A 12,618-nucleotide genomic window follows, 5' to 3' on the forward strand; every position below is an offset into this window, starting at 1 on the left:
TCAATACTTTAAAGAGGTCTTTTGCAGCAGATTTGCCCAATGCAATGCGTCTTTTGATTTCTTGACTGCCGCTTCCATGGGTGTTGATTGTAGATCCAAGTAAAATGAAATCCTTGACAACTTCAATCTTTTCTCCATTTATCATGATGCTGCTTATTGTTTCAGTTGTAAGGATTTTCGTTTTCTGTATGTTGAGATGTAATCCATACTGAAGGCTGTGGTCTTTCATCTTCCTCGGTAAGTGCTTCAAGTCCTCTTCACTTTTAGAAAGCAAGGTTGTGTCATCTGCATATCGCAGGTTGTTAATGAGTCTTCCTCCAATCTTGATGCCTCATTCTTCTTCATATAGTCCAGTTTCTCAGATTATTTGCTCAGCATACAGATTGAATAAGTACGGTGAAAGGATACAACCCTGAAACACACCTTTCCAGACTTTAAGACCACAAAGTATCCCCTTCTTCTGTTCAAACGACTGCCTCTTGGTCTATGTACAGATTCCTTATGAACACAATTAAGTGTTCTAGAATTCCCATTCTCCTCAACATTATCCATAATTTGTTATGATCCACATAGTCGAATGCCTTTGCATAGTCAATAAGACACAAGTAAACATCTTCCTGGTACTCTCTGCTTTTAGCCAGGATCCATCTGACATCATCAGTGTATCGTTGGTTCCATGTCCTCTTCTGAATCTGGCTTGAATTCCTGGCAGTTCCCTGTGGATGTACTGCTGCAGCCGCTTTTGAATGATCTTCAGCAAAATTTTACTTGCATGTGATATTAATGATATTATTCAATAATTTACAGATTTGGCTGGATCACATTTCTTGGGAATAGGCATAAATATGGATCTCTTCCAGACGGTTGGCCAGGTAGCTGTCTTCCAAATTTCTTGGCATAGACGAGTGAACACTTCCAGAGCTGAATCCATTGGCTGAAACATCTCAATTGCTATCTGTCAGTTCCTGGAGCCTTGTTTTTTGCCAATGTCTTCAGTGCAGCTTGGACTTCTTCCTTCAGTACCATCGGTTCTTGATCATATCCTACCTTCTGAAATGGCTGAACACTTGACCAGTTCTTTTTGGTACAGCGACTCTGTGTATTCCTTTCATCTTCTTTTGATGCTTCTTGTGTCATCAGTGTTTTGCCCATAGGATCCTTCTCTATTACAATGGGAGGCTCGAATTTTTCTTCAGCTCTTTCAGCTTGAGAAATGCTGAGTGTGTTCTTCTCTTTTGGTTTTCTAACTCCGTGTCTTTGCACATGTCATTATAATACTTTACTTTGTCTTCTTGAGCCACTCTTTGAAGTCTTCTGTTCAGCTCTTTTACTTCATTTCTTCTGTTCACTTTAGCAACTCTTCATTTAAGAGCAAGTTTCAGAGTCTCTTCTGACATCCACTTTGTTCTTTTCTTTCCTGTCTTTTTAATGACCTCTTGTTTTCTTCATGTATGATGTCCTTGATGTCATTCCTCGATGTCCTTGATGTCGTCTGGTCTTTGGTCATTAGTGGTCAATGTGCCAAACCTATTCTTGAGACGGTCTCTAAATTTAGGTGTGATATACTCAAGGTTGTACTTTGGCTCTCGTGGACTTGTTCTAATTTCCTAATTGTAGGTATTACTTTCCCCATTACTCATATGAGTGAACAGAGACTCAGAGATGTTAAGTAACTTGCCCAGAGTCATCACACTGCTCGTAAGTGTGTTACAGGACTCAACTGCAGGTCCTTTTGGTATGAAAACCTTCCTTTAACTGTCTTGATTTTGGGCCCCAACATCAGCTCAGCCTCTAACTTGCTGAGTAACCTGGAATAAGTTCTCTTCCCCCTCAGAGTCTCAGTTTCTTTATCTGTGAGATGAAGAGGCTGAATTGAATGACCTCTGTGGACCTTTGGGTTTGTGCATTGTCTTGTCTGAGGTTTGAGGAGGGACTGTCCTTCGGTACAGTCTCCTTTGGTTTGCTTGGGATGACTGAACAATGAGTCCCAGGCATTCCTCATGTTACAACAAGCCTAGTACCTGCTCCTACTCTCCAGGGGTAGAGCTGCAGAGCCTTGGAAGAGAAGGAAGTCCTAGTTATCTCAAGAGTCCTCAGGGGCAGCAAAAAAGTGAAGGGAAGGCTTTCCCGGATAGGGAGTGAGTGACATGGTAGGGAAGGGTAGAGTCTGGAGGTAGGAGGAGCTGAGAGGAGGGGCCATGGGGGAGACAGTCTCCCACACTTCAAGACCATGGGGCCCACAGCGCAGGCTTGGGAACTGCCCACAGTGACCACTCCCAGCCAGGGACCTGAATGGACACCAGGCAGACAGGTACAGAGGGGGAGGCTCAGCAGGAAGTCCTTTGACCTCTTGGGCAGTGGTGCTGACTTGTCAGACTTTTGCAGGCAGCTGGCTTTTTTTTTTTTTTTTTATTGTGCTTTAAGTGAAAGTTTACAAATCAAGTCAGGCTCTCATACAAAAACTTCTATGCACCTTGTTAAATATGCCTAGCTGCTCTCCCCCTAATGAGACAGCACACTTCTTCCCTCCACTCTCTCTTTTTATGCCCATTCAGCCAGCTTCTGATCCCCTCTGCCCTCTCATCTCCCATCCAGACAGGAGCTGCCCACATAGTCTCATGTGTCTACTTGATCCAAGAAGCTCACTCCTCACCAGTATCATTTTCTATCCCACAGTCCAGTCCAATCCCTGTCTGAAGAGTTGGCACTGGGAACATCTCCTGCAGAAGGTCTGGGGACCATGACCTCTGGGGCCCTTCTAGTCTCAGTCAGACCATTAAGTCTGGTCCTTTTACGAGAATTTGAGGTCTGCATCCCACTGCTCTCCTGCTCCCTCAGGGGTTCTCTGTTGTGTTCCTTGACAGGGCAGTCATCTGTTGTAGCTGGGCACCATCTAGTTCTGGTCTCAGGCTGATATATTCTCTGGTTTATGTGGCCCTTTCTGTTTCTTGGGCTCATAATTACCTTGTACCTTTGGTGTTCTTCATTCTCCTTTGATCCAGGTAGGTTGAGACCAATTGATGCATCTTAGATGGACACTTGCTAGCATTTAAGACCCCAGACGCCACTCTCCAAAGTGGGATGTAGAATGTTTTAATAGATTTTATTATGCCAACTGACTTAGATGTCCCCTGAAACCATGGTCCTCAAACCCCCGCCCCTGCTATGCTGGCCTTGGAAGTGTTCAGTTTATTCAGGAAACTTCTTTGCTTTTGGTTTAGTCCAGTTGTGCTGACGTCTTCTATATTGTGTGTTGTCTTTCCCTTCACCTAAAATAGTTTTTGTCTACTATCTAATTAGCGAATACCCCTTTCCCTCCCTCCCTCCCCACTCTCATAACCATCAAAAAATACATTCTTCTCTGTTTAAAACTATTTCTCAAGTTCTTATAATAGTAGTCTCATACAATATTTGTCCTTTTGCAACTGACTAATTTCACTCAGCATAACACCTTCCAGATTCCTCCATATTATGAAATGTTTCACGGACTGGATTGATCACTGTTGGTTATCGTTGCGTAGTATTCCACTGTGTGAATATACCATAATTTATTTATCCATTCATCCGTCGATGGGCACCTTGGTTGCTTCCATCTTTTTGCTATTGTAAACAGTGCTGCAGTGAACATGGGTGTGCATATATCTGTTCCTGTAAAGGCTCTTATTTCTCTAGGGTATATTCCAAGGAGTGGGATTGCTGGATCATATGGTAGTTCTATTTCTAGCTTTTTAAGGAAGCACCAAATCGATTTCCAAAGTGGTTGTATCATTTTACATTCCCACCAACAGTGTGTAAGTATTCCAGTCTCTCCACAACCTCGCTAACATTTATTATTTTGTGTTTTTTGGATTAACGCCAGCCTTGTTGGAGTGAGATGGAATCTCATGGTAGTTTTGATTTGCATTTCTGTAATGGCTAATGATCATAAGCATTTCCTCATGTATCTGTTAGCTACCTGAATACCTTCTTCAGTGAAATGCCTGTTCATATCCTTTGCCCGTTTTTTAATTGGGTATTTGTCTTTTTGTAGTTGAGTTTTTACAGTATCATGTAGATTTTAGAGATCAGGTGCTGATCGGAAATGTCATTGCTAAAAACTTTTTCCCAGTCTGTAGGTAATCTTTTTACTCTTTTGGTGAAGTCTTTGGATGGGCATAGGTGTTTGATTTTTAGGAGCTCCTAGTTATCTAGTTTCTCTTCTGCATTGTTAGTAATGTTTTGTATACTGTTCATGCCAGGTATTAGGGCTCCTAACGTTGTCCCTATTTTTTCTTCCATAATCTTTATTGTTTTAGATTTTATATTTAGGTATTTGATCCATTTTGAGTTTGTTTTTGTGCATGGTGTGAGGTAAGGGTCTTGTTTCATTTTTTTGCAGATGGATACCCAGTTACACCAGCACCATTTGTTAAAGAGACTGTCTTTTCCCCATTTAACTGACTTTGGGCCTTTGTCAAATATCAGCAGGCAGCTGGCTTTTGTCCAGCCTGGCCCCTGCCCTTCCTGACCCACACCTGTGGCTGCAGTCCTGTTCCCACCACAGATGCCCTGTCCAGTCCACCCTGGACTCTGTGACTGGGGAAAGGTGGTGGCAGTGGGCACATTTGGTGGCACAGGCACTCCCCAAGCTTCCTGCTGTGACTTCGCAGCCTGCGGCAAGTAGGAGCTTGTTCTCAGGGGAGTCCTCACATGTCCCCACTCTGGTACTCACCCGGTGGTGGCTAGGAACCCACATGGCTCCCTGTGACACCACTGAGGAGAATCTTCTTGGGGACATGCCCAGCAGCCAAGGGTGCACCACAGCCCTGAAAGGGACTGTGGTGTCATTCAGGGCTCAGGTGGCACAGAATGGCTACAGAAGGTAGTTCTAGGGCCTTCTTGTTCCACTACTTCAAGGCCTGATTGCTGGGAGATTAACAGCAATCTCACCGCATTCACCATCCCAGCTTGAGCCCAGCCTTGACAGCCTAGCCTGACCACCCAGATTCTTGCATGGCCCAGCAAGACCCTTCTCCGGTCTAGGTCCCACTGGCCCTATGCCCGTCTTACCACGTATTCTTACCATTCTATCCCACAGAGACAGGGTCAGAGTAAGAAAGAGCAAGCCTCTGCGTGCTTCCGTGCCCAAGTGTATGCAAACGGAGAGTGATGGGTGGACACCACGTGGTGGGTGTGAGAGTGCTGAAGGGACAGGTGTGTGCACAGAAGCGAATTTCAGGCTTGCAAGTGCCCTTAGTCCCAGAAGTCAGTTTGGCAAACAGCAGCCCACGTCTCCTCCCAGCAACTACAACTTAACTGGGGGAAGAGAAAAGTGTGGGTGTCATGTGCAGTGACCAGAGGAGCTGCTGAGCCAAATTCAAGCAAAAGGTTTGTATTTCCTGGCTCTCTGCATATTGGCGAAGCCAGGTGGGGCCCCATCTTTCAAAATTGTCTAATGTGCCATACCCAGGATCTGGTCTCTGTGACCTGCAAACAGAGCCTCCAGCTGGCTTCCTGCTCTGCAGGGACCTGGGGCTGGGCGTGAAGTGACACTGGAGGGTTAATAGGGACTTACATAGTTTGTTTTGCTCTCAACTGTGCTTTGTAAACAGAAATCTAAGACCAACAGTGTCACCCTGACGTGGCTGATGGCTCCAGCTGGGCCCCAAGGCAGCAGCCAGAGCACAGCAGTGCAGGGGCAGGGCCCTATTGAGGGTGTGGCTCACCCGCCCCCAGGCCATAGAAAACAGCTGGCTGTGACAAAGGCCAAGCAGTTGTAATGCTCTGGAGACTCAGAGACCCCTGGGCAAGGAGCATGGTGGTCAGAGCAATGGACTGGGAGTCAGGTGACCTGGGCTTGGTTCTTGCCCCCTGCCGCCATTCTCCCTCTCAGCTCTGTGAGCCTCCACACTGTCAGCCATACAATGGCGCTACCCCTGTCCTGCTCCCCCCTGGCTGACTTGTCCTTGACTCCCAGGGGCCAGGGTTGCTATGAGTCAGAATCAACTTGATAGCAATGGGTTTGGTAGCACCTAGCTTGGCAAAGAAGGGTACTCCCTACTATGCAGGTGTCACCACTGTACAGGTGGGGGAGGATAGGACACGTGGACCCCTCTGCTTCCTGCAGTTTGGGTGGTGTCAGGACACAGCTGGGGTTGACACCTCCATCCTGTGTCCCAGAGAGCAAGAGGACACCATGCACTGTGAACGCCCTGTGGTGGTTACCAGAGCAGAGTCTGGTGCCGGGCTGCACTGGGTGACAGCAGGCAAGTCCCTGAATTGGCACCATGCCTCAGTTTCCTCATCTGTAAAATGGGCATCTTAGTAATACTTATGACATAAGGCTATTGTGAGGTTTAATGGAGACAACCCATTGGAGTGTTCAACACAGGGCCAGGAATACAGCATGGGCCCTCGGTAATGTTAGCTGTCGTCACTGTTCTTACTACTGTCACTACTACAGAGCCTGGACTCACAGAGAACTGAATCAAAGTTCCATCCGGAGTGTCAAGTTGCTCTTTTGGAGGGAGGGAAGAGGCAAAGCCCTGGTTGTCCGGGCACAGCATGCGGGACTCACCGTGGCATTGACGGTGAGCTGGTAAGCCTGCGTGGTCTCGTAGTCCAGCTCATGGATCACGGTGACAATGCCGCGGGCACTGTCGATAGTGAAGAACTGGGAGGGGGGCTGGAAGGAGTAGAGGACGCTGCCGCCTGCACCCAGGTCAGGGTCCGTGGCGTTCACGATGAAGATGGGCGTCCCCACCGGTGTGTTCTGGGGGGAAAGAAAAGCAAATAGAAGGGTGAGTGGGAGCCTAGAGCAGCTGCATTCATGGGTGACTATTCCCCCAAAGCCCATTAGCCACATCCCTCCAGCCAACCAGACCCCGGGCTTTGTCATTTTTATTCTAAGAGGGTTCGGAGGAATTTAAAATGCAGTATCTATATTTTTTTTCTCCTTTTGATGGCCTCCTGGTGGCTGTTAACAGCGCCAGTTCCAATGATGAGCAGCTCATCCTGGAGTTCTGGATGAGGGGCCTCTCCGTCCCCAAACCCCTATTTCTTGGCACTTTCGCTTCCTCTGCCCAGTGCCCCTTGGCTGCCCAAGCCTCAGCCCAGGCTGCTCTACAGGGCGACTGGGAGGTGGCGTGCTGGAGAGGTTTCAAGGGCAGGAGCAAGGAGGTATGTGCTACGGGGACCTGGCAGGGCACCACGGGGGCTTTGCCTGGCATCACAGAGGTTACTTGGCTTGCCCTGGGAAGCAGTATCCGCATGCCATCCCCAAACCATTGCAGCTTGTTACCAGGGGGCCCAGAGCACCCCCTCAAGTGTCACCACCTCCTGGGAGCCTTCCATGACTCCCTCTGCTGTACCATGTAATACATCTTGCACTTTCCTGATCTGGGGTCTCTGGTTAGAGGCAGCTTCCTCATGGAGGCCTTCCACCCCTCTAAGGCAGGTAATCCCCTCACCACTGCCCTCCCCCACCATGGCCCTCCCCCACCACGGCCCTCCCCCTACTCTTCAGATGAAGGGTCCCACAGCACCATAGGCCTCTTCTTACTCACAATTCTCCTAGAACTCTGTGCACAGTGCCTATTTTCTTGCATAGCATATGGGCTCCTCAGAGGCCACAGGCTCTTAACCACCTTGCCCAGCACAGTGCCGGACACACGGTGATTGATAAATACCCTTTGTGAGTAAAGGAATGAATTCCAAACGAAAGCCCTTAGCACATCACTTCTAAATATTGGTCTGCACCCTGTCTGATGGCACGCTTTCATCTCTGCAGTGCCCACCACAGCTAGTATAACCAGCTGCTGTTTTGACTTCAACTCATGGTGACTCCATGGGTGTCAGAGTAGAACTGAGCTCCACAGGGTCAATGGCTGATTTTTCAGAAGTAGATCACCGGGCTTTTCTTCCAAGGTGCCTCTGCGTGGACTCGAACCTCCAACCTTTTGGTTAGCAGCAGAGCATGTGAACCGTCTGCACCACTCAGGGACTCCAGCACTCCCACAGTGCCCGGCATGTAAGCTTTGCCTGGTAAGTGTTGGATGAGGGAATCAATTTACTCATGATTTAGTTAAGAAGCTCTGGACATATTTGAGGGTCAATCAAATGAGGTTATTCACAGAAACAAAAAGTAAAAATCCTCACTGCTCCCATTGATTGATTGCTATATGCTAGTAGTGTGGTAAAGTGCTACAGCTGCTAACCAAAGGGTCAGCAGTTCAACTCCAACAGGCGCTCCTTGGAAACTCTATGGGGCAGCTCTACTCTGTCCTAAAGGGTCACTGTGAGTCGGAATCGACTTGACGGCACCGGGTTTTTTTTTTGTTTTAGGTACTGTGTTAGAGGCTGCCACTGTCAACTCTCTAACAAGGAGCTCTCCGTGTGATAGCTCTTGTCCTGCTTCAGAAGCTGAGCTCAGAGAGGTTAAGCAACTTGCCCAAAGTCACACAGCTGGGCCAGACTGGAATTCAGATTTAGCTAATTCTAAGCCCATGAGTTTAAGCCCTGTACTAAACACTTGTCTAAAACATTGGTAGCTGTTCCCTGGTGCTGCAGTGGTTACTGTGCTTGGCTGCTAACTGAAAGGCTGGCAGTTTGAACCCACCAGTCGCTCCATGGGAGAAAGATATAGCAGTGTGCTTCTGTAAAGATTACAGCCTTGGAAGCTCTTTGGCACAGTTCTATTCTGTCTTAGAGAGTCACCATGGGTCAGAATCAACTCAACAGCAATGGCTTTTGGTTTTCCCATATGATATTGATGTTAGCTTCCAGCATGGATGGCACCTTCTACCCAAGAGTGTGTGACTGGCTTGGAAGTTCCCTGAGGGTGGATGGTATGCCCGGTTCTCTATGTCCTCTCTACAGTGGGACAATGACTGCGTCCCTTCTGACACCTGCAGGGCTCCAATCAAGGTGGGCATTCACATCACTGTACCTCTCCATGCTGCTGGCCACCACCTGGGCCCTGCACCCCTTCAAGCAGCTTCTTTGTCTGAAGACCAGCCTCGGATATTCACTTGTGGCAAGTGTGTTCTTTATAAGGTCCCTAGTTGGACTGGCCAGTGCCTCCTGAGAGCAGTGCCTGGAATCACCACTGCTCCTTTCTGAGTCTGTTGATTCTCTTCTATCATCAGGCAAATGTCGGAATGAGTGGACAGGCTCATAACCAGTCCTGGGGCAGGCGGTAGAGAGTGGAGGCCCCTCTCATTCAGATCATCTTTGACCCTTCAATGTCCCTTTGCACAGAACACAGGCACCTCATGGTCTGGCCCTGACCGCCTCGTCACACATTATGTCTAGATGGTTTGGAGCTCCTTGTACTTCTCTAACCCAGCAGGCTCTTTCATACCTCTGGGACTCCGAACGTGCTTTTCCTTTGCTAGGTCTGCCTTCCCCATCTCAGCTGCTTGGAAAACAAGTACTCTCTCTTATCTCTAAAAGAGAGTCAAGTCTGCAAGGAGGCAGAGCAGGTAAGTACTAGGGTTTCAGGGATGGACAGAGCTCTGTTGGAATCCCAGGGTGGCTGTGTGTCTTTGGGCAAGTTACTCAATTTCTCTGAGCCACTGAGCCCTCTCTAATCATCTCTCATTGGGTTGGTGTGAAGAGTAAATGACCTCATGAGTGTAAACTACTGTTATGGATTGAATTGTGTCCCCCATACATACAGGTTGTAATTCCTAACCTCTATGTTTGTGGTTATAATCCCATTTGGGAATGAGTTATCTTTGTTATGTTAATTAGGTAGCATTAGTGTAAGGTGTATCTTGAGTTAATCTCTTTTGAGATATAAAAGAGATTAAAATAAGCAAGCTAAGAAGCAGAGATGGCGGTTAGAGAGATACCAAGCCACATGAAGACTGTCCAGGAGCAGAAGCTCAGAAGAGACAAGAACCTAGAGCCAGCACCCTGAATTCAGACTTCTAGCCTCCTAAACTGTGACAAAATCTACTTCTGTTTGTTAAAGCCACCCACTTGTGGTATTTCTGCTACAGCAGCAATAGATAACTAAGACAGAATTTAGTACCAAAAAGCTGGGGTACTGCTGTAACAATGCCTAAAATATGGAAGTGGTTTTGGAATTTGGTAACGGGTAGAGGCTGGAAGAGTTTTAAGGTGCCTAATAGTAAAAGCCTAGATTGCCTTGAAGAGACTGTTGGTAGAATTATGGATGTCAAAGGCAGTTCTGATGAGGGCTTAGAAGGAAGTGAGGAGAGCTATAGAGAGAATGTTGCTAGAAATGTGGACATTAAAAGTGCTTCTGGTGAGGCTTTAAAAGAAAATGATGAACGTGTGATTGGACAATGGAAGAAGAGCGATGCTTTTTATGCAGTGGCAAAGAACTTGTGTGAATTATGTTCAAACGTTTGGTGGAAGGTAGAACTTGGATATTTACCTGAGGAGATTTCTAAGCAAGGTCTTAAAGGGGCTCTGTGGTTTCTCCTTGCTGCTTATAATAAAATGCAAGAGGAAAGAGATGGACTTAAAAACAAACTGTGCAAAATGAAAACAAAAGTTAACGATTTGGAAAATTCTGTTGTACAAACTAAGGACACATGTCCCAGAATTTTCACCAAGGAAATGACTACACAATCTTTTGTTAAAGAGATTAAGCCTGTGACTGATGGACCTAGCCAACTACCACAGCAGAAAACCCATTAGCTTAGACTGAAGGGGTCAGAGAAAGAACGAAAGGAATGAATGCTGTCTGCCCCTTGGAATTCTACAGGCAGAAAAAAGGCCAAAGGAGATACATTTGTTGTCCTCCAAGAAAAGAAAAAGACCATCCTTGGAGCAGCTCAGAGATCAGCAGAACTGTTGGAAGGAACACAGGAAGCAGGATCTTCTCAGTTTCAAAGGGTGGGGCCAAAGTCTCCTGGGTCTCAAAGGGTGGGTTCATAGCCTCCTGGATTTCAAACAGCCGGATCTTCACCATGAGTGTGGGCGTGCTGTTAATGTGTGCCAGGGGGATGGGGCTACCACCTAAAGCTGACGGAGCAGGGCTGGCATGCTCAAGGGGCAGGAGAAGAGGGCCTGCTGAGGCCAAAGGGGCAGGGTCACCACTTAGATGTACTAGGAGAATGTGGCTGCCTAAAGCTGAGGGAGCAGAGTTGCCATTCCAGAGGACTGGAAGACGGAGCTGAAGCCCAGGGCTGAGGGTCCTCCACCCAGAATCCAGGGGGCACAGCCAACACGTAGAGTCTGGAGGATGGGGCCATTGCCTAGATGGTCTCAGAGAACACAGGGTTATATTCAAGTTTTGAGAGCCATTGTAAATTGTTTTACTAGGTTTTGGACTTGCTTAGTGCCTGTTATGCCTTCTTTCCCTCCAATTTCTCCCATTTATAATGGAAATGTCTACCTTGTGCCCATTCCACCATAGTAATTTGGAAACAGATTATTTGTATTCTAGATTTCACAGGTTCACAGGTGAAGAGGAATTTTGCCCCAGGATAGAATACACCTAAAGTCTTATTCATATTTGATTTACATGCTTCAGGAGATAAGATTTTGGACTTGGAGTTGATTTAAGACTTCTGGGATGATGTGATGGGGTGTATGTGTTTTGCATGTGGCAAGGACATGAATTTTGGAGGGCAAAAGGGTGGAAAGTTATGGATTGAATTGTGTCCCCCCAAAATATATGTTGTAATTCTTAACCTCTATGTCTGTGTTTATAATCCCATTTGGGGATGGGATGTCTTTGTTATGTTAATTAGGCAGTATTAACATACAGTATATCTTAAATCAATCTCTTTTGAGATACAAAAGATATTAAACAAGAAAGCAAGAGAAGCAGAGATGAGGGAAGAGAGATACCAAGCCACATGAAGACTGTCCAGGAGCAGAAGCTCAGAAGAGACAAGGACCCTCCTCCAGAGTTGACAGGGACAGAAAGGCTTCCCCTAGAGCCAGAACCCTGAATTTGGACTTCTAGCCTCCTAAACTGTGAGAAAATAAATTTGTTTGTTAAAGCCACCCACTTGTGTATTTCTGTTATAGCAGCACTAGATAACTAAGGCAACTGCCCAGCATAGAAGATGGGAGTTGTGATTTTAATTTCTGACTCTTCTAGAGGAGTGCTGACAAGAATACTTACGAGGGCAGGGCAAAGAGCTGTCAAGGAGCATCTTGAATGTTAACAGTCTGTCTGTCCCCACCCCGCAGATCCACTGGGAATCCTGCTCTACCCTCCTCACCACCCCCTCCCACATCAATGGACTGAATTCCCCAGGATTTCTTGCTGGCTGGCTTCCAGCTGGATTCTGTCAATGGGAGGCACTGGTAGGAGCTTGGAGGGCAGGAGAAGAGTTTGGGCTATTATTTCCCTACTTCTCCAGCTAAGCCCAGCAGCTCCTTGCCCTGGCCCCAGCTTTCACTGGACTCCAGTAACAGTAATATTAAGGTCTCTGGGTGGTGCAAACAGTTTGCACTCAGTTACCAACCGGAAGGCTGGTGGTTAAAACCCACTCAGCAGTGCCACAGAAGAAAGGCCTGGTGATCTGCTTTTGTTAAGATTATAGCCAAGAAAATCCTATGGAGGTCAGTTCTACTCTGTAACACACAGGGTCTCCGTGAGTCGGAATCAACTCAAGGGAATGCGTTTGGGTTTTTTAATTTATTTTTTAA

The 12,618-nt window shown here is 47.0% G+C and overlaps 1 protein-coding gene across 5 annotated transcripts in view; it reads right to left on the bottom strand.

Moving 5' to 3' along the window:
• CDH23 (cadherin related 23) overlaps positions 1-12,618 on the bottom strand; it is a 528,116-nt gene that overhangs the window by 308,965 nt on the left and 206,533 nt on the right. For all 5 annotated transcript variants that reach the window (XM_049855780.1, XM_049855785.1, XM_049855781.1 and 2 more), the window contains exon 7: positions 6,557-6,751. In XM_049855780.1, the coding sequence (XP_049711737.1) occupies positions 6,557-6,751 (195 nt within the window). The remainder of the gene's footprint in view (positions 1-6,556; positions 6,752-12,618) is intronic.

This window comes from Elephas maximus, chromosome 16 (assembly GCF_024166365.1).
Source record: "Elephas maximus indicus isolate mEleMax1 chromosome 16, mEleMax1 primary haplotype, whole genome shotgun sequence".
NCBI classification, from domain to species: Eukaryota; Metazoa; Chordata; class Mammalia; order Proboscidea; family Elephantidae; genus Elephas; species Elephas maximus.